Here is a 22,816-nt window from a genome sequence, read left to right on the forward strand (position 1 = left end):
AGCTTGTTTGCACTGAGAAGTCACATTAGATCTGCTCTTGGGTGCTTAGCGCAAGTCTTGCGTTTTGAATCTCATCTGTGCTATGAACTCAAAAGGGGGCCTTAGGCAAGTCAGTCTCTCAGCCTCAGTCCTTCCAGCTGCCAAATGGGTATAATACCATATTGTCTTTTACAGTGATGAGGGGAGTTGTGGTTCAGCAAACCCTGGAGTCTCCCTCTCTCATAAATAGCAGAACTTGGGCCTATTCAATGAAGCTGAATGTCTGAACACAAAAAGAGGTGCGCTGGATCAGGCCAGTGGCCCGTCTAGTCCAGCATCCTGTTCTCACAGTGACCACTCAGAGATCTATGGGAAGCTGGCAAAGGGCCTGAGCGCAAGCGCAATCTCCCCTGCCATAAAAGAGAATTGGTGCAGATGCATGTACACGCATGCACTCTCCCCACGTTACGTGCACGCTGCATGAATTCGCGGTGATAACACAGGCCGGTTGCGGACCTGAAATCAGGGTGTGGTGGTATAAACCATTGCTAGAAATGCACAACATCAAAAAAATGAAGTTCATGTCCACTGGGCCCATCACCTCCTGGCAAATAGAAGGGGAAGAAATGGAGGCAGTGAGAGATTTTACTTTCTTGGGCTCCATGATCACTGCAGATGGTGACAGCAGTCACAAAATTAAAAGACAGCTGCTTCTTGGGAGAAAAGCAATGACAAACCTAGACAGCATCTTAAAAAGCAGAGACATCACCTTGCCAACAAAGGCCCGTATAGTTAAAGGTATGGTTTTCCCAGTAGTGATGTATGGAAGTGAGTTGTTGTTGTTGTTTAGTCGTGTCCAACTCTTTGTGACCCCATGGACCAGAGCACGCCAGGCACTCCTGTCTTCCACTGCCTCCTGCAGTTTGGTCAAACTCATGCTGGTAGCTTCGAGAACACTAGCCAACCATCTCGTCCTCTGTCCAGCTCTCACTTCCGTACATCACTACTGGGAAAACAATAGCTTTAACTATATGGACCTTTGTTGGCAAGGTGATGTCTCTGCTTTTTAAGATGCTTTCTATGTTTGTCATTGCTTTTCTCCCAAGAAGCAGGCGTCTTTTAATTTCGTGGCTGTGAAGCTGGACCATAAAGAAGGCTGATCGCTGAAGAACTGATGATTTTGAATTATGGTGCTGGAGGAGATTCTTGAGAGTCCCATGGACTGCAAGAAGATCAAACCTCTCCATTCTGAAGGAATCAGCCCTGAGTGCTCACTGGAAGGACAGATCGTGAAGCTGAGGCTCCAATACTTTGGCCACCTCATGAGAAGAGAAGACTCCCTGGAAAAGACCCTGATGTTGGGAAAGATGGAGGGCACAAGGAGAAGGGGACGACAGAGGACAAGATGGTTGGACAGTGTTCTCAAAGATACCAGCATGAGTTTGACCAAACGGCGGGAGGCAGTGGAAGACAGGAGTGCCTGGCGTGCTCTGGTCCAGGGGGTCACGAAGAGTCGGACACGACTGAACAACAACAGAATATACTTGACTGTCCTTCCTTTAGTGTATTGCTTGCATCCCTCTGGAGGCAGGAATGGCCACCAATTTGGATGGCTTCCAATAATGGAGGATAATAATGTCTACTTAACCATGATGTCTGTGCTGTGCCTCCACATTTGCTTCTGAATACTAGTGGCTGGAAACTTCAGGAAGGGAGAGGGCTCTTGTGGTCATGTCTGAGCTTGCAAGCTTCCCCCAGTAGTCAGCCACTGTGAGAAAAGAACTAGATAGGATACTGGCCTGATCCAGAACAGCGCTTCTTATGTACTCTAGCTCTTACAGACACCGGCTGCTCTGCTGTGATTGTTGACCCTGGATGTCAAAGATGAGCAGCTGCTGTACTGAATGTGGAATTTAAGCAATATCTGTTGATTTTTGTTGAGGTATGCAGCAAAAGGTATAAAGCAGTATACAAGATAGAGAGATGATGATATAGATAGATGATAGATAGATACTGTAGATACATGATAGATAGATGATAGATAGAGATGATTCAGCGGTTCTCAACTTGTGGGTCCCCAGATGTTGTTGGACTACAACTCCCATCATCCCTGAGCTCTGGCCTTGCTAGCTAGAGGTCATGGGAGTTGTAGTCCAAGAACATCTGGGGACCCACAGGTTGAGAAATAGATGATAGATAGATAGATAGATAGATAGATATAGATAGATAGATATAGAAGATGATAGATAGATGATAGATCTGTATGACAAATAAGGAACATGGTGTCATGGACGCAGAGGGATGGTGGGAGGAACCAGCTGGGGAACCCCTAAGGTAAGAAGGTTCAGAGTCTGGGGAATGGTGGTGGGACAATGATGAGTGGTCAGAGGCACAAGAAAGGAACTACAACAACAGCAACAGAACTGCGCACCAGGCGCAATTGGGAGCTTCATTTGCGCGTTCTCGGTAGTAAAGTGAGGCTTGCCCCGGCGTGGCACGCGGGAAGGAGGTGCAGAGAAGGAGGACTGCCCTCGATGCGGCGATCTGGGGCCTCAAGGAACCCCTCAAGGAACTACACGCCTCCGCAAAGACTCCCCATCTTAGCGACCCCGTTTCCCCGCAATCTCCCGGGTCCTCTCGTGCCTGCAGTACCGCTGCCCGCCGGGCGGGGGAGCGCGTCGCCGCAGCCAGGCCAGGCAAGCGGAGAGCGCTCCGGCGTGGGCGCAACCACCGCGTAGGGGGTGCAGGAAGCTTCCCTCCTCCGCGCCCTCGGGGAATGGAACAGGCCGGCGTTGGCCGCGCCCACAACCCGGAAGCCGGCGGGCGGGCGAGCGGGCGGTGAGACGGGCTGGGCCTGCGCATGCGCGGCTCCGATCCATGGGGCCGCTGAGTGGGGCCGGCGCGGTGGGCGCGGGGGTGGCGGCCTTGTACGTGGCGGCCCTGCCCCTCTCCGTGCCCGGGGGAGACTCTGGTAACGTACCCGTCCCCCTCCTCCTATCCCCATGATGCGGCGAGGGGCGGGACCCTCTCGGCAAAATCTGCATATATTTGCATATTCTAATTTATGTTAATATGGAGCCTCCTTGGTTTGTGCGGGTTGTCCCCCCCCTTTCTCCTTCTCCCTCTATTTATTATGTATTACATATTTCATTATATATTTATTGGTTTCATAAAATTTATGCATCTCAACTTTGGAACTCCCTGCCTCTTGAGGGCGCCAGCTAAAAATATTCCTCTTCAGACAAGCCTTGCTTACCCAGGTTCTTAGAAAGCGGAGGTGACCTTAATCTGTTTCAGTACTTTAGATTTGTAGGGTTAAAAACAGGGTTGTGATTTTCCCCACCGCACCCCACACTCGGTTATTGCTGCTTTACCTTTTAGTAACCCCCCCTTTTTATTTTAAAAAAGCAGGGTATAAATTTTATGAAATAAAAATATGAAAATTGTATGTGGGGGAAAATACGCACCTCAGAGTGGTTTTACAAAAATATAAAGCAATAAAAGTATCACCAAAAAACCAACAAACAAAAATCCCTCCAAGGCGTTTTACGAGAAGATAAAACAATTAAATCCAGAATTCTCAACCCTACTTTAAAGAGTTTTAAGGAGGTCACTATTACTCCCCATTTGGTAGGTTCAAAACTCACATCCACTGCATACATATAAAGCACTTTATTATATTATTATTATTATTATTATTATTATTATTATTACGTGACCTCCAGCTCTCAGAGTTGCAAGAAATAAAACATCATGTTAAAAACACTTTAAAACAGTTTAGAGTCATGGAAATAGGGTGAGTTCTAAAATTATATACCTCACGTGTCAAAAGCCGGGGTGAATTTATAAGGAAAGTGCCAGGAGCACGTCTGTGGGGAGGGAGTGCCGCAACTTTGGGGCTACCACAGAGAAGGCCCCGCGAGCTTCTTAAGGGCAGAGGAAAGCCGCTCCTCAAGTAAGTCTCCCAGTGTAGTGCAGTGCCTGATGGACGTTTACAAAATTTGCATGGCATGGAGAAATTGGATAGACAAAACTTTTTCTCTTTTCATAGCACTAGAACTTCTGGGCTTTCAACAAAGCTGGATGTTGAAAGATTAAGGGCAGATGAGAGAAAGCCCTTCATGCAGGACATAGTTGAACTGTGGAACTCCCTTCCACAGTAGGCAGTGGGGCCACCAACTCAGATGGCTTGGATGATTAGAGTCCAGGGGTCAACAAACATTTTCAACAGGGGGCCGGTCCACTGTCCGTCAGACCTTGTGGGGGGCCAGACTGTATTTTGGGGGAAAAAGAAGAACGAATTCCTATGCCCCACAAATAACCCAGAGATTCATTTTAAATAAAAGCACACATTCTACTCATGTAAAAACACCAGGCAGACGCCACTAATAATAATAATAATAATAATAATAATAATAATAATAATAATATAAATTTTATTTATACCCTGCCTTCCCCAGCCAAGACCGGGCTCAGGGCAGCTAACACCAGATATAAAGCAATTGATTGAAATACAACTTGAAAAACAAGATTAAAATACATTAAAATGCAGCCTCATTTCAGCAGAAACTCAAAAACTTTTAGGCGGGGGGGTGAAAATGCATTTTAAATAAAAGGACACTTTCTACTCATGTAAAAACACTCTGATTCCCAGACCGTCCGTGGGCCGGATTAAGAAGGTGATTGGGCCGGATCCGGCCCCCGGGCCTTAGTTTGCCTACCCATGGCATGGATGATTAGACCTTCAGGGAGCAGAGAGCTTTCCACGATTCCTAGCCATGATGACTATGCTCTGCCTTCACTGCTGGAGACAGCAATGCTTCTGGAATACCAGTCGCTGGAAATCGCAGGAGGGGAGGGGGCTCCTGTGTTCAAATCCTGCTTTCGCTGGTCGGCCACTGTGAGCCTGCTGGAGTAGATGGGCCACTGGCCTGATTCAGCAGGTTCTTTCTTACGCCTTTATGGCTGCTTCTCATTGGGCTGTTGGGGGAGTTCCTCGTGAAGGTATTTTGTGCTTCTGTACAAATGCGAGTGGCGCTGTGGTCTAAACCACAGAGCCTAGGACTTGCCGATCAGAAGGTCGGCGGTTCGAATCCCCGCGACGGGGTGAGCTCCCGTTGTTCGGTCCCAGTTCCTGCCAGCCTAGCAGTTCGAAAGCACGTCAAAGCTTGCCATTTGGCCTTCGTCAGTCAGGGTCCATGGTGCTCACACTTGGGGACTCCCTGTGGGAGTTATGAAGCTAGGCTAAGCTGGCTTGGCAGCTGAAGGAAATCCGTTTTGAAAGGCAGGTCAGTGTGCACCATCCCTGGGAGCCAAAGATGCCCATCCGGCCTCAGGCTAAGGAGTAAAAACCACATGGAGAAACACAGGGAGCTGCCTCATAGCAAGCTAGACTCAATATAGTCTACACTGACCGGCAGTGGGTTTCCAGGACAGGGGTCTTCCCCATCCCTTCCTGGGCATGTTGGGGATTGAACCCGTGACCTTCTGCATGCAGAGCAGGTGCTCTATCACTAAGCTCTATCACCGGATCCCTAGGGATCTTCTGCTACCACTCTCAGGACTCATCTTCACTTCTGCTTGTCCATTCATTGCAGGCACAGATGAGAGCGGTTTTCTGTTTGCCCCACTGTTTCCCCGGGAAAACTCATTCTTTAGTGCTGAATCGGAGCAAATGTCTATTTGTGGAAAACCTGGTTGACGTTTGTGCCAATTCAGCGGTAAAGATTGGGTTTTCTGGGGGTGGGGAAGGAGTGGGACAATCAGACATCTGCATGAGCCCTTGGTGTTTGCCCCTGCAGCCTCTTATCCCTCACCAGGCCCACTTCAATGTAACAGGATGACATCCTCTTATATGGAGGAGCTCTGTGGGTTAAACCACAGAGCCTAGGACTTGCCAATCAGAAGGTTGGTGGTTCGAATCCCCGTGACGGGGTGAGCTCCCGTTGCTCGGTCCCTGCTCCTGCCAACCTAGCAGTTCAAAAGCACATCAAAGTGCAAGTAGATAAATAGATACCGCTCCGGCAGGAAGGTAAACGGCGTTTCCGTGCGCTGCTCTGGTTCGCCAGAAGCGGCTTAGTCATGCTGGCCACATGACCCGGAAGCTGTACGCCGGCTCCCTTGGCCTATAAAGCGAGATGAGCGCCGCAACCCCAGAGCCATCTGCGACTGGACCTAATGGTCAGGGGTCCCTTTACCTTAACATTAAATCTGACCTTGGGATTCAACTAAGCCGGCTGATACCCACTCCTTTGCAGCAATACTGACCTTACATGCCATGGGAAGGGAGAAGTGGGTATTGGAAAAAGGAGGTGCTCCCTGTTTTGTGCATTCTGCACATCACTGAAGCATTGCCAAGTGGCAGCTGTATGGATTTCCTGGAAAAGTTTGAATCAGATTCCCGCCCCCCCCCCCGCCCCGCAAATACATCAAAAAATTTTCAGTTTGCACCAGGAAAATTCTCCGCTGCATCGGAGAATGGTAATAGTTTAGCATGTTTGCTTCGCTCATGCTTACTAAACAAAGACATTTTGAAACTGCTCAGATTGCCTAATGCTATATTTGCAAGTGCCAGCCATTCATCTGTCAGGGTCATTACTGGGACTGTGCAAACGTCAGTCTCCCTTAGCAGAACTTTGCTCCTCCCTGGTCCTTTCCACTGCCATGCCGTGCTAAGCTAAACCAAGGATTGTCTCAGAGTGTCATCCGAACCAGGATTTATGGTTTGGCTCTCTCCTCCCTAACCAAATAACAAGCTTATAGGTTCAGTGGTGCCTTTATAGGATTGCAGTTTAGGCTGCTGAGATAGTTTAGCGTTACGTCGCTGTTGGAGAGTGTGGATTCGGCAAATACCGAAAATATAATTTGCAGTTGTTTTTCTCAGTTCAGTCCCGCCCTGAAAATGCAGTTAAACTCTACAGTAGCAACGTTTTGTGATTTGCACGTGCAGTACAACCAAGATGGAGCGGTATTTTAAGCAAATTGTCCCCCAAGTGTAGAAATGTATGACAGACAAACAGTCTCTCAGGTGGTCTTGCCTGGAATATATTTGGAAGCCAATAGGATCAGAAAATAGTCCTAGGAGAGATTGTTGCTTGGCCCCATGGCGTTTGAGTTGTGGGGTCCTGAAAATTAGTCCATTCTGTCCCCTATGCTGTTCAACATCTGTAGGAACCCCTTGGGAGCTGTCATTTGGGGATTTGGAGCATGATGTCATCTGTATGCAGCTGTTATCTCTCCATTCCCTCTGAATCAGGAGAGGCTGTGAAGGTGTTAGACCAGTCCCTGGAAGGAGTGGGGAACTGTGGGTGGCTGATTCTTGGAAATAAAGTATTAGGTGTGTTCTGGGAGGGGCTGCACAGATCCGGGAGTATTGTGCACCAGACACTCTTATGTCTCGCCAGAGTGGTGCATGCTCAGGTTATCTCCCGCTTGGACTACTGCAATGCGCTCTATATGGGGCTACCTTTGAAGGTGACTCGGAAACTAAAACTAATCCAGAATGCAGCAGCTAGACTGGTGACTGGGAGCGGCCGCCGAGACCACATAACACCGGTCCTGAAAGACCTACATTGACTCCCAGTACATTTCCGAGCACAATTCAAAGTGTTGATGTTGACCTTTAAAGCCCTAAACAGCCTCAGTCCCGTATACCTGAAGGAGCGTTTCCACCCACATTGTTCTTCCCGGACACTGAGGTCCAGCGCTGAGGGCCTTCTGGCGGTTCCCTCGCTGCGAGAAGGGAAGTTCCAGGGAAACAGGTGGAGGGCTTTCTCGGTAGTGGCACCTGCCCTGTGAAACTCCCTCCCACCAGATGTCAAGCAAATACTGTAAACAACTATCTGACTTTGAGAAGATATCTGAAGGCAGCCCTCTTTTAGGAAGTTTGTAATGTTTGATGCTTTATTGTATTTTTAGTATTTTGTTGGAAGCCTCCCAGAGTGACTGGGGAAACCCAGCCAGATGGGTGGGATATTATTATTATTATTATTATTATTATTATTAATAATAAATTTGTTTATTTATTTATTATTATTTGGTGTCTCTGGCCAGGAGTATTTATGCCCAGCTTAGGCTGGTTTGCCAGCTGTGGATGCCCCTGGACTGGGATAGCGTGACCTCAGTTGTCCATGCCGCAGTGACCTCCCACTTAGACTACTGCAGTGTACTCTTTATGGGGCTGCCCTTGAAGCTGGTCCAGACGCTGCAGCTCTGCACTTGCTGCCAGTGAGCTACTGAGCCCAAGGTGTCAGTGCTAGAGTAAAAAGCCCTAAATAGTGCGAGACTCAACTACCTAAGATAGCGACTTTCCCAGTAACAACCATCTTGGGCCCTACAGTTGGCCAGGGGAGACCCAGTGGTGGTGCTGTTTCCTGCTACTGCCCAGTTGGCAGTGACCCATGACAGGGCCTTCTCGGTGGTGGCTCCATGTTTGTTCCCTGCCCTCCCCAGTGAGCTGCATCAGTCTCCCTCATTATTGGCTCCCAGCGGAAATTTATAAAGGCATCCTTGCTTACCCAGGCATTTGATGGCTGGTAGATATTGGCCCTGGCAAGTTTGAAATTCGCCACTGCTTTTAACGTTCTTAGTGCTTTTTAAGTGCCTTTAAACCTTTCAAGTTTGCTTTTATTTTATTTTAAGCTGTATGGTTTTATAAATAGCTGGCTTGATTCCCTCCAGATACTGTTGGACTCCAGGGGTTTCATTCAACGTAGCACGAAGCAAAAATTCCATCAGTGCTAGGATTGGTATCCATTTCACAGCCAGTTAGCTCGATAAGTAGATAATCTGATTTCTTGCCGCTCTTCCCAGTAAGGTCCCAGGGCGGTTTGCAACAATTTTTTTTTTAAAAAAGGTTAAGATTGGTTTACAACAAATGACAGTCGAGAGAGCCCAGGGTGGGTCCTAAAACATATCTCATGTTTCAGAAGCCATGGTACAGGTGTGTCTTCAGGCATGTGATGAAAACCACCTAAATAATACGTCAGGTGCGCCTCCAAATATTTATTGGTGCTGAGCGCTGGAGCCGATGGGAGTGATTTGCTTTGGACGCTCGTGTTTAATTCAGACCTGCCCAAAAGTACTATCCTTCCTACAGTAATGTGAAACAGATTTGGCTAATGCCATCTGACATATCTTACAGTGCATCTGATCCCATGTACAGTGCTTTGAAGATGCCACCGGCCGAACGAACATTCTTGACACCACTCTTCTCTTTCATTTCATTAAAAGAAATTGCAAAAAAGGTGAAAAAATAATTCAGAACAGGGCTTTTCGTACACAATAAACTGAGGCCAAATATAATGGCAACGCAGCAGAGAATTCACAAGTCCCTTGGGAATACACTGCCACAGGTATATGGCCATGTTAGGGTGGTCCCCTGCTTCAAAATGCGAAGCTGCAGATATTTTGGGAGACAATGAACGATATCGGTAAATCGGTATTGAGCCGAGCTGCTGTGGAAATGGAAGTTTGCATGGTTATTTCACATCCCTTTCTGCAATACTGTTTGCGTCACCCGAATAGTTCCATCATCATCATCATCATCATCATTATTATTATTATTATTACAATACACCTTCATTTATCTGCTGATAGAAGTGCCGAGAAAAAAAAACACGCAACAAAAGATATTTTGTGCAACGACATCAGTGGGGGAAGAAAATATTCTTGGAAAAATTTCATGCTGTTAAATCTCCACAGATTTACACTTTTATCCAGTCAAATTAATGCAAAACCCCCAACGCAAGGGTTTGGATTTTCAAAACTTGGGAGGAGTGTCGTTCCCTAATAGTAATTATTGGTTTTACATTATTTTTTCACAGGGGAGCTGATCACAGCCGCCTATGAGCTTGGAGTAAGTATTAGTTTTATTGTTTAATCAATGCTCTCATTAACAGTTTTAGGAATTAAGGAAGTTTAATTAAGCATGGAGTTAAAGTAGATTAATTTATTTTCAAACCACAGTTTTTGCTAACTTATAAGTACAGCACGCGACAATTTACTCCCAAGTTTTAAATCCAATTAAACTAAATTATAAAGCAAAGGCTTTACTGTATATACAGTAGTTGGCTTATTATCAACCCAAATTTTGTATAAGCTGGGGAGAATAAAATAAATCGGGTTAACAATTTTAATAAGTTTTGTTATTTAATAAACTTTTATTACGGCGTGTGATCCCCTTTAGGCGAGACCTTAGGACTGTCATCGCGGTGGTAATCCGATAGCAGTGTGGTCTTTCAGCTTGCTAACCAATAAAATAGTTCAGAATCTGTTCTTTCTCTCTATTTTGGTCGAATCGTATATGTGCATGTATATATATTTGGAATCCCAGCCTTTTGAATGACCCTAATATATTATGAACCCAAACTTCAAGCCATTTAAAGGACAATGGCGACGAGTCCCACCGCATCTCTTAAGTGGTGCATTCATCTCCTTGATGAATGTAGCAAATCCACTAAGGCAAATATTTCTGCAAAGTTTAGAATCGGCACTTTAGAGAGACGAGATGAGATGAGAAGGGGTGGGGGAGAAAATCTGCTTTTTTAAAAAAGGGACTGTGCTCTGACTTGCGTGTTTATTATGAGGCAGATAAAGCACTTATTTCTCCATCAGACAGCCCTTGTGTGACATCTTCACTGCAAAGCCTTCTCTGTTTGTTTTTCCCTCCTAGGTTGCTCACCCCCCAGGCTATCCTCTTTTCACTCTTTTGGCTAAACTGGCAATTGAGCTGCTCCCTTTCGGCTCGGTCGCTTTCCGCGTGAACCTGCTCTGCGCTGTGCTCGGAGCCGCCGCAGCGCCGTTTTTCTTTTACACCGTGGCCAGGTAAAGTAGATGCTGCTGGTATATATTTCCCCCCTGCTTTTCCGGGATCTGCAGTTACTGGGTAGGATCTTTTAATTGTGGAGATGAGCTTCTCCCCGACACAAAAGCAGCAGCGGCGGTGGCAGTGGCTGCTGTCCATGACAGGCTGTGCATGCAGAACCGAACAAAATGCATAATTTTCCGGGCGAAGGCAGGCCTTGACAGGACATGACGCTAGCTCTGTGTGAGTCCAAGGGAGGACTCCTCACCCCCCCCACCTCGCCTCACTTGCTTTCCTGGAGTGGCTAACGGCTTCTGAAACACCAAAGGAGTTTCAAGAACAGTTTGTAACATGGGTGTTTTGGGGATTCAGTTTTGGGAAAGCGGCGGGGACAGGGGATGTCGAAAATTGTGCATGGCTAGTGCAGGCCCCTTGCATGAGTCTAAGCTGGCCTTTGGATCCCAAGCTCAGTTGATTGTGGAAAAAACTACAGAGCACCAGAGAACTAATATCTCTCTGCCCTGATGCATCTCGGCTCTCGGCTCCATTCCAGAAGCGGAAGCTGGCGGATGCTCCCTCGTGGAAGCTGCCTGCTTGGGGTTACGGAACAAACCAGACACTTTGGGAAATGGAAATCCACCGTATCAGTAGGGCTGGGCAATCTATTGATACAGAGCTTTCCAAACGATGCGTCGCGACATGTTCGTGTGTCGGCTGCAGTGTGTAGCTGTGTCGTGCAAACACTCCCTGAACTTCCCCAGGGCTGGAAAGGGAGCGAGCAGACGGCGGTTTGCTAGCAAGACTGAATTGCTGTGCCGCGAAAGGATGCGTGTCTAAAAAGTGCGTCACCAGCACGCAAGGTTTGGGAAGCTCTGTATTGATATATCGTCCCCAAACCGGTTTTTGAAGTCCGTATCGTGATAGAGGTTTCAGCGTTCTGGACCCGGCAAGATACCGCGAATCGTGATGGGCGTTCATTTTTGACCTGGCAGTATATTGTGAACCGTGGTGTGTGGGTGTGTCTGCCACGCAGAAATCACAATGTAGGAAAAACCGTGACTCCAGCCGATGCCTCTGCGTAGCTCCATCCTTATTTCAGACACTGTGATATATCGCGGTGTTTAGCTGGTGATATATCGCGATGTTGGAAACTGGATGTCGCCCAGCCCATGTATCAGCAGGGCAAAGTGTTCCATGCAGATTGTACAGCTTTTGCACTCATCCTGGTTGCCGCTCTCACCTGTGGGGAAATGGGCAGAGGCCCATTGCCTGAATTTGGAGTCCCTGCACTCGGACTGCTTCTCCGTGGCGTGTTCCATTTGCCTAAGCAGAGCTGGCACTGCCTGCCTAAGAAGGAGGGGAGCCTTTGGGGGCCGGCAGAGCTCAGCATGTGCCCTGGATGTGCATTTAGTCGAGGCATGTACATGTGCTGGCCCCGCAAATCCCCAAGCATAAAGCATTTCGTTTTCAAACATCCCTGCAAGAGCGTACCCCGGACTGCATTTCTGGGGACGTTAGGGCATGATCTTAGGAACATAGGCTGCTGCCTTCTGCTGAGTCCATTTAGCTTAGTATTGTCAACACTGGCTGGCAGCAGCTCTCCAGCATTTCAGGCAGGGAGTCTCTCCCCGTCCTACCTGTAGAAGCTTGGGAATGAAGCTGGGACCTTCTGAATGCAAAGCAGATGTTTTGCCTCTGAGCTACGGCCCTTCCCCCTGATTTTAGAAGTAAGCAGCTGATCTAGTTATTAATCTTGTATCCCCTTCCTTTCCCCTCTCAATTTCTTGCTTGTTTCTGCCTCCCTCCCTTCTATACCCACTTCGCCTTTCTCCCTTTCTCTTAACCTTATTGTAGTTCGTAGTCATATCCTTAGTGGGAAAACGTCATTCATAAATTGCCTTCTAAAACAATAATAATATCTGCAATCAATCTAAATTAATTGGGATACATTCCGTGAACTGTTTTGCTTTAAACAAACGGTGCACACAAGGAAATATCTGCTATATACTAAAAGCCCTTCCCTCCTTTGGTTTAGCAGTACAACTCTACATTAAAGTCAAAAACAACATTCAGCTGAATCGTCACGGCTGCCGAATTTTCAGTATCCACCCCAGCGCTTGCTGCAAACTGCTAATTGATTCATCTGGCTACAGTTTATATAATTTAAATTTTGTATCGGGCCTTGGAGTCTTCACAAAAGTTAAAAACACACGCACAGACAACATCCCCCCCCCTTGCCGGAAAACCCCCAACTAATTTATTTCAAAAGAGTGGCAACATTGTTCAGTCTCGTTGATGCTGATCAGGTTTATCTAACCAGAAGTAACAATGTTTGTCATTACAAAAAGACACAGATGTCTTTTTTTTAATAAGTTAACAATACACGCATCAACTGTACTGGCAAACTTTTAATTGCTGGCGTTACGAAGGGGAGGCAGCTGCCTGCTGGTGCGTTATTCCACCTGTGTGTACAGTACAGTGACTTGGAATACTGTACTGACCAAATAATATTGAGATGCAGCTTGGATTGGCAGGGGCCGCAGTGGCAATGGGAGATCATCAGTTGGAAGTGTGTGTGTGTGTGTGGAGGGGGAATTTTCAGGATATACCGACTTGCAAGAAAATATGAACAATCTTTCCCTTTTTTTGCATTGCAGGATTCTCTGCTGCTAACCATGTGCAAAAGAGAAAGCATTTTGGGGTGGCCTGGCTTGGTTATTCGTTAAATTTATACCCCTGTCCTTCCTTCCAAAGGAGCCCAGGGTGGCAGCTGCTACAGTAATTCAAAAATACATTTAAATAATGGTACTACATTAGCTCCCCCCGCGTCTTTCTGTATCCTAACTCATAGGTGAGAAATGGTATTTTGGACGGTTCAAACCATCTTTTTGGGCCGGCTTTGGCCAGCCCAGTGGCCTCCAGAGAGTTCGGACTGCGCTGGCTGTGCTGTCAGGGGCTCACAGGAGTTCATATTAATTGTTTCAGTCTCAGGGTGACTCAAGAAGATAACATACAAACAGATAAAATCGCCGAGAAGCCAGAAGTGTAACCAACGACGTACAACGCACAATTCTCCAAATTCTCAGCCAACAACACAGTAAGGACAAGCCTTACCTGGCTCTGCTCAAAGATGACCACAGCTGTAGAGGCTTGCTCAGGGGTAGGCAACCTAAGGCCCGTGGGCCGGATGCGGCCCAATCGCCTTCTAAATCTGGCCTGCGGACGGTCCGGGAATCAGCGTGTTTTTCCATGAGTGGAATGTGTCCTTTTATTGAAAATGCATCTCTGGGTTATTTGTGGGGCATAGGAATTCATTCATTTCCCTCCCTCCCCAAAAAAATATAGTCCGGCCCCCCCACAAGGTCTGAGGGACGGTAGACCGGCCCACGGCTGAAAAAGGTTCCTGATCCCTGGGCTAGCTTAACCACAGAAGGCCTGGGCGGATGGAAGTGTTTTTGCCTGGCATCTAAAAGCTGTCACTGGAGATGCCAGCTGTGTTCCCCTGGAGAGGATTCCAGAATCTGGTGGACACCTGAATTGGTGCCGGCTACCTGAGGCCCTCTTCACCCTCACTTCTAGCAGGGTGGGAGACTGCTCCCTTCTCCCTCCCTACTGTGATCCCAGGCAATTGTGATATATTTAGGGAGGGCAGCCATCTGGGTCTTTCCCAAATGAGCGGCGTAAGACTGCGAGTGGCCCCTGTTACGTATGCTGGTGAGGCTGATAACAAATTGGCGCTGCAGCAAAATGTTGCAGCGTGGTAGTGTTCCTGTTCAGGATGCTTATATCTCCCGCCTTACTTGGTTTCCCTTTCTAATCTTATTATCATCCTGTTATTACAATTAATACCATTTTTTCAAGTGTTCAAAACGCTTTTGAGTGCACTGTCTACTTGTAAGTCTTCCAGCAACCCTGTAAGATAAGTCAACATCGCCCATGACACAGGTGGAAGGACTGAGGGATATCTGTCTATTTTACTATCTAAGGGCATGCTTGTCTAAGGCCACCTGTTGAGTTAATGAGAGGATTCGAACTGGTGACTTCCCGATTTGTAGCTGCAATATGCATCATGCTGACCACAGTGTTAGGGCCCAAGGCCAGTCATATCAGTCTTTCCTATCACCCATTCTCTCAGTTGGGAATCAGCCGGGTGGGGAAAACCCAAATGATAGGCCTCACCCACCTGGGCAGTCACATGCATAAAGTAGACACAGGATTGTATCATAGGAGAAGCAGCATCCACACCTCTGTGGCTTCTTGTGGAAGGATTGTTCTGATTGACAAGGGTCAGAGAAATAGGGCTTGTTTAATGACTTGGGGATAACAGTATAAGGGAGATAAATGCTGCAAGGGAGAGCATTTCAACAAACAATCCCAGGCTGGGATAGCTGGGATAGCAGGCTTGTTGGTTTTTGAATGTCTGATGTAGATTTTTTCAATTTCGTTGTTCTGTATGGGACAATGACAATAAAGATTATAATCGTATCGTAATATACAGGGCAGTGATATACTGGCACACTGCTAAGTCATACCAAAATAGATCACCGAGGCAGCTACTCTAGAGTAAGGAGTGTGGACAAGCAAACAAATATATTGCAGAAGTAAATGTGATTTCTTTCTGTGATTTATTTGTTTGCTTGTCCACAGTGCTTACTCTGGATTAGTTGCTTTGGTGATATATTTTTGCATGAGCAGCCTGGCATTTTGTATTAATCCTACCTAGCCACTTAACAATAGTATGTTTCCTGCCAACAACCCACGGCCTGAAACTATGGTTTGCTGTTGGCACAGTGATTTTTTTTGTGCCAGTGAACTTTGGTTTGTTCTAACCGTGGCTTGGCCGCTGTGTGGAATCCTTCCCTTAACCACTGCTCATTTTTCCACCTCATCCCTCACCAACGCAAGAGCAGCTGGGAAACAAACCAGATTTCTGGAGAAACCATCGTTTGTTTGTTTGATCATCTGTGGGACGTGATTTCTTAAACAAACCATGGCTTAGTGTTACATGCGAACAAGACCAGTGTCAAGGCAATTGTTAAGAAACCCTGTCATGGGACTGTGCCAAATCGGCAAAGGCTGTCTCACCCACATCAAAATGCAGTTTTTGTTTTGGCTATAACCGATAGCACTCTGCCAAGAGAGGTTTCTTGGACTGGTATGGGCGTGCGGGTAAACCAATCATTTTTCCAACTGAAACTGAAGGTTTATGAGTATTTCTGTACAGGGGCTATTTCGAAGATACGTCAAATAAAGCGTCACATTCTCTCCCTGCTCCCCAACCCTATCATGCTAGCAAATTATTTAGTTTGATGGCAGTGCGTTGGCCTTGCCAAACTGTCCGTGGGCAGGGGTGGCTCCTCTTATTTAGAACCCCAGTTATTCATTATTAACCATTCCTATATTGCTTTCGAAGCTCAGGAGTGCTTTGAGAATCCTTATTCCATTCATTTTTCGGGGGCGGAAACCACCCACCCTTAATAATCCCCTTTAATGGGCGTGGAACTGAGGCCAACCGATAACAAGTTGCCCCAGGGTATTCAATGAAAAATTTCATGGCTGGGTGATGCGCTGAACCCACATCCAAATGCCAGCAGTGTAGCCATGCTCGTTCTTATGGCTCGGGGGCTTTCCTAGGGAAATGCCAAACGCCGCTTTCTGCAGACGACTTGTTTCGGAGGCAGACCGGGCACCTTAGATCAGCCACTCTTTAATTCCTTACGAGTGAAATTTCAAGGGAAAGGGAACTTTGCGGGGCTTGCGCGTGAACAGCCTCCTGCAAGCGGAGAAGGGAGCAGCCAGCCTCTTTTGAAGATCCTCATTACACATTTTCTTTTCTACCAAATAAGAATTAACATTGCTTGAAACCCAGACCTGCTCCGCCAAGCACTCCTGCCAGGCTTCCTTGAAAGAGATGCAAGGCTGTTCAGGGAAAAGCGCCTGGTGGACTCCGCTCTCGCTCGCTCGCTGGCTGCTCCTAGGCTGTGATAAATGTTTTACATACTGTGTGCCTTTGGGCACAGCCGCCTTCAGTGCCTTATTTGCTTAAGTACACCTCTCTAATATTTCATGAATAGGGGCTTCCCCTATCAGATAATTCATCCTTAACTAATTTTCAGCGTCGTTAAAGGAGTAGGGTTAATAGCAATAATATGGGGAAAGGGCCCCAAAGCTTTTTGGAGGGAAATATATAAAGCGCGCATTCTCAAGGCAAAGAGTGCTTTTGTCATATCGGCTGGGAGCAGCGTTGAGCCTAATGTTGGAGAAGAATAAATAATAATACTCCCAAGTTCCATTAGTGGTGGCGCAGGGGGGCGAGGGGGCAGAAATCCCCTCGTCTATACATTTTATTTTATATTAATCTCTAATGCATTCCTAGTAATGCCTCTCTTTGTAAGGATACGTCCTCATCCTCTGTTTATTCTAAACATCACAGGATGAAGCCTTACGAAGGAATTACATTTGTGTGCGGGTTTTTTGTGGTGGTTGTTGTTGTCCTACAGCAGAAAGAGAAAAATAATAAACAGGTAAATTGAAAATAAAATCGCAATGGCAAGCTAATTTTGGGAGGTTTTTTTTTTAAAAAAACACATCTTTTTTAGGGAATTAACAATTCATGCCTCAGACGCCAGGCATTTGAAACTCTGTATAGTATTAGGGCATGTATTTACTGGAAAAGAGTGGCCAAATGTGTCATTCAAACATCTTGAAGACTGTTTTTTTGTTTTACACATCCACAAACCCAGTCTTATAGGAACATTTCAATAAGGCTCTTTTAAATGTCCTTTTTAGTGTGCATTCATGATGATTTCTGCTTATGACAGTATTTGGGGCAATCACTGTTTCGTTAAAACATTTTGGGGCAGACCAACTGTTTCATTTCCTTTTTTTAAAATACAATTTTTATTAATTTCTTTTTAACACAATATTTCAACATACCAATAACAAAGCATATAAATTCTTTGCTCTACTGATCTTGTGACTTCCCTCCACCCCTTCAACAGGTTTTTTATTTTCAAGTCTTTGTATTGCACTTTATATCCTCCGCTTCTGACCTTTATATCCTTATAGTCAACTCTGTCTCTTGGGTCAAAAAGTTTTAGAATTTACAATTTTTCGTCGCAGAGTTAATATCAGTCCTGCGAGTGTCTTCACATTTTTACAATAATTATTCATATACCCAATAAATCCAAGTGTTTCGTTTCCAATCCGTGTGCGTCCTGTAGTTTCCTGCGGAATGAACCACGAATGTTCCAGGTTTTTAATTTGGTTTTTTTTTTGGCCCACCTTCTTTGCGCTCCAGCGCAAGGGTGCCGCTCTAGACGTCAATCGTGCTGTGACATTGGAAAGCATTAAAGGTAAAGGTAAAGGGACCCCTGACCATTAGGTCCAGTTGTGAACGACTCTGGGGTTGCAGCGCTCATCTCGCTATATTGGCCGAGGGAGCCAGTGTACAGCTTCCGGGTCATGTGGCCAGCATGACTAAGCCGCTTCTGGCGAACCAGAGCAGCGCACAGAAACGCCGTTTACCTTCCCGCCAGAGTGGTACCTATTTATCTACTTGCATTTGACGTGCTTTCGAACTGCTAGGTTGGCAGGAGCAGGGACCGAGCAACGGGAGCTCACCCCGTCGTGGGGATTCGAACCGCCGACCTTCTGATCGGCAAGCCCTAGGCTCTGTGGTTTAACCCACAACGCCACCCGTGTCCCTTGGGAAGCATTACAGAACAACTATTAACTCAGAAGGGTGCTTGGGCTGTCCACTATAAAACCCACCGGTGATGCATTTTTATTGCATCAGCAATAACGGTGCAGAATACACCCACGGAACAGCAGTGGAGGGGTGCAGTCGCAACTTCTTATACATCACCCACTCTGTCCCAGCTCGCTGCAGCTAGTAGGCCTTCTCAGGAGTTTTGCAGTTTGAGGACAGCGCTTTCCTGCCACGTTAATGGGCCTTTCACACCAAAGCCAGACATAGATCGCAACCTCCAGCACGGAACATTTGTACAGCCAGCTCTGACAATAAGCCACAGAAGTGTTCCACCGCAGCAATGTTTGCGGGATGTTGTACGCTGTGATGTTGCACAGTCACTGTGGGTTGCAGACCACATGTACCTCAGCTGTGGTTTACATGCATTCCCCCACCCCGTGATAAACTCTTCTTCTTCTTCTTCTTCTTTTTTTTTAAAAAAGGTGAAATTAAGTCTAAATGACACTCTGTAGAACAGCCGCAGGAATGCTTGAAGTCCCTTTGGGACATTCTTGCTTTTTAAATTTATTTTAAGTGCCTAAAAAGTTTGCCTTCTGCTCCTCTACCTAAAAAGATTCAGGAAATATTTACAGCAGCTTTTCCTGACCTGGTACCTTGCAGATGTTTTGGAATGCAACTCCCATCAGTCCCAAACATCTGGCCATGCACCAGGTTGCAGAATTCCAAGGTATGTCATTTCAGGGTGGTGAGAGTGGGTGCAACTGAGTTCTAGATGCCCCCGAGGTGTCTCCAAATACGATATCAACCCCCCTATATTTGCATAGGGCAGAGTGACCTTTAAAAAAGTCTTCCGGGGTCTCTTTTGGGTGGTGGGGCTCAGAAACAAGAAAAATATATATCTCAAATTCCTTCTGTAATCCAATAGGTGCTTGCAAATATACGGAAAGTCTGTCGCTTTCCTTTTTTCCTTTTTTTTAAGGCAGCAAATAATTAATGAAGTGCAGATCCTCCGGGGAACAACGGCAGTTCAAGTGGCAAATCTGTTTTCCCCCTCAGACAATAGGCACCCTTCAGAAAGGAGCAGACCATCTCTATGGTAATCTGGAGCCGAGAGCGGCCTATTGATTTGGCAGAAGAAGACATTATACAGTGTCAGTTGGGGTTGTTAACAATTTCATTTGTTGCCTGACCTGAACTTAACCTTCTGGAAACCTTTTTCCTTCCGTGCGCATATAAGCGCACGGAGGCTGTTTGCAGCGCTGACAGTTGAGTACAGTAAAGAATCGTTGCTTGGCTTCTCGCTGGCATTTTTTTTGTTTGTTTTTTGTGTGTTGTTTTAATTTGGTTCTGTTGTTTTATAACCAACCAACGAACCATCTCTCCCCCCCCCCCAGCCATCACTTTCCACAATTTCCTCTCTGTATATGCTATGTAAATCAGTTCTTTTAACAGATTCTGGTCCTTTGTCCAGTGCTGTGTTTTGAGGCATCTTCCCCAAGTTTTCCTCTTCGTTTTCAGGTCAAGATAGTTTCATTTTAATGCTTAATTGAAGGAGGCTTTTTGATTCGTACAATAGTTTCATTCATTCCCACTTAAGAGGACATTGTTCTACACGCGGGATTAGTGTTAACTGTATTCTGACACTTTGTTCTTCTAATCATGGTTTGAATTCTGCCAGGTATTTAGGACTCTCCCCCCCCCCCACTTTTTATGTGAACGGGAAAAAACAACCACCTTCCAGTTTCCATCTATACTTCTTGCCTGAAATAGGAATTCCCTCCCAGAAAAATCTCTTTTAGTCATCTCCTTAATTTTTATCACTTCAATTTCTGCCTGAGCAGATCTGATATGAAAACCTCTGTTTTTAACAGCTGTTACTGATTAGGTTTAAAACGACTCAGCTCCTGAATTTTCCATCTTTTAACTTTTTGGTGTTTTTTTAATGCCAGTTTAATTTTTTAAGATATCCTTTTGACAGAATTGGTTTGCGTGGGTGTGCTGGTTCCCCATCTCCTTTTTCCTTTTGAGGAGGGGGCACCTTTTTTATGTTTTGTATGCTAACATTTCAGCCCTTTCAAAACAAATGTTGCAGTGGTTGTTCAATACAATCCATATGCATTCATTCTCTCGCTTATTTTATTTATTTATTTAAAAATATTTTTATTTATTTGTCAGGAAGTGCAAACAACGAATATAAAGTAGGCGAAGAATCAGAAATGTAAAGCATAAAGTGGAAGGGGAAAAGTACAAAGATAATAGCCCAGCTCCAAAAGAATAATTAAAGTATTGACTCATACCAGGATTCCCTTTGCAAATAATGAAGAAGTGGAAAAACAAAAGTGTTATCTACCTGTGAGTTCCGACATCATTGAAAGCAAAAGTTCTATAGAATCTTAGATGAGCCATAATATTTGCTTATTCTTCCTTCTAAGTGAAATTCTTGTATTCTTTCCGTTAAGCAGGGATGGAGTTATAGGGTGTTTAGCAATACTCATTTTAGCAGTTGTGAAATGTGCTGCATTGCACATGGAGGAAGAAAGGGAAAAAAGCAGAAATCCTTAGACCTGGGATGTAATTCTTTTACAAAATGTCTCTTCCTAAGGTTTTGCAACTGTACTGAAGAATGTTGCGTTCTCCCAAGACTGCCGAAAAGAAATAAATTCACATTAACCAGTATTCCCAAAGTGGAAAGTTATAATTCATTCCATCCGGGTTTGAAACTGCAAGATGGGTGTTAGGGTATAAGGCCACCCTCATGTTTGTTTTGCCTGTGTGTGTATTCAGAGAAACACAGGAGAGGACAAGAGCATAAATTAAAAGCAAACGTTAACTTTTTGCTTGTGTGTGTAAAGGGTGAAATCACTACAAAATTCTCTCTTGTTTACATTATGGCAGGAGACGTTTACATTTTTTCCTAGGTAGAAATACATAGCGAGAGCAAGCCTTGCCCCCTTTCCTTTAATTTTTAGCTTTCATTCTTGGCATGTGGGAACTCTTGAAGCAGAAGCCACGACATATTGGCTCATCTAAAATAAAAGCAAGGCGTCCACAGGGCAGCTGACAAGCCACATCGATTTGCCTGCCTGTTTGCACCCGCAGCCGAAAGTCACAGAACAGCACTGACATTTCCCCCCCCCTTACCCTGAAGTGAAAGGAATCTTAAATATGCCGTGGAGGGGGCGAGGGGGGGGGCGAAGGTGGCTTCTCCAAAGTTAAGCCAGAACTGTGTAAATCAGAAGGTAAATTTGGTTTCAAGTCACAGTCTGCTAAAGCGAAAGGCTAGCTCTTTGCTGCGAGTTTGCAATGCACCCATTTTGCAGCTCTCGGATCCTGAGTTTAAACGGGACGAGTTGACTCCCACTTTGGATTTATATTCCCTTTCCCACCCGCCTCTCGATCTTTTATAAACTTGTGGCTCGTTTGAGGAATTGTTCGGCTTTCTTCGCAGAATTTGAGGGTGCTTGCCTTTGTTTGACCATGCAGTTTTGACTCCTTCCTTCTATGGCCTGGTGGTGAGGCTGCTGTATCAACCACCACCCCTCCAAAATCCTGAAAGAATCCTTACCTGCCTACTGTCAGGCAAATTAATTGATCAGATTTTCCACCTGCGCGGGTGTCTCCCTTGCTTTCATATGCCAGCCTGGAGCAAATGGAGACTTTACTCTTTAAGCCCAGAGCTTATTCTCTTCAAACATTGTATCTCTGACCATCATCCCATTCAGCGACGAGCAGAAAATTAAAACGCCGCACTTTGAAAAGGGAGTGCGGAATCTTCCGATTTAAGGTATATTTGGGTACATTTCTCCCAGATTAGACTATTCCCCTTTGTCTGCGGTTCTTGCAAGGCTCTTTATAATTTCGGGAGCAGCTAATACTTAAGTAACAAGTAGCTTCTAAGTTTTAGCAAAGTGGGGGTGTGGAATAATAGGCTGTAGAAAGCTCTTCTATTAATTTCCCTTTTAGGAGACTATCTACCATGACCCTTTGGCTAATTGATCTCTCTCTCACACACACACGGAGAGATATTTCCTCCCCTCTCTCTCACTTGCAGCAAAGTTGCATTGCATTAGACTTTATAGGGACCTTAACCGATTTCCCTCATTTGCATTTGCTTTAAAATAATTTTTTAGCAGATGCTGGGTTTCTTTCTTTTTTTTGTTAGACTCAAGGATCCATGCTTCATTTTTGGGAGCCGGGAGGGGGGTGTTGGAAAGAAAAAAGCAGGCCAGCGCACCCCCTCCCACCCTTAATTTTCTCCCCCCCCCAAAAAAGGGAGTCTTTCGTGACAGCTAGTCAGAGTTAGAATTAGTTCAAGGAAATGT

The 22,816-nt window shown here is 45.8% G+C and overlaps 1 protein-coding gene across 3 annotated transcripts in view; it reads left to right on the forward strand.

Moving 5' to 3' along the window:
* Positions 1–2,818: 2,818 nt before the first annotated feature.
* TMEM260 (transmembrane protein 260) overlaps positions 2,819–22,816 on the forward strand; it is a 79,751-nt gene continuing 59,753 nt past the window's right edge. For 2 of the 3 annotated variants that reach the window (XM_083614015.1, XM_083614014.1), the window contains exons 1-3: positions 2,820–2,950; positions 9,804–9,835; positions 10,652–10,803. In XM_083614015.1, coding sequence (XP_083470141.1) covers positions 2,857–2,950; positions 9,804–9,835; positions 10,652–10,803 — 278 coding nt within the window. In that variant the 5' untranslated portion in view covers positions 2,820–2,856. Of the gene's footprint in view, positions 2,951–9,803; positions 9,836–10,651; positions 10,804–22,816 lie in introns of all 3 variants that reach the window. The other variant, XM_083614013.1, reaches the window with a different exon arrangement.

This window comes from Podarcis filfolensis (assembly GCF_964270895.1).
Source record: "Podarcis filfolensis genome assembly, chromosome: 1".
Taxonomy (NCBI): Eukaryota; Metazoa; Chordata; class Lepidosauria; order Squamata; family Lacertidae; genus Podarcis; species Podarcis filfolensis.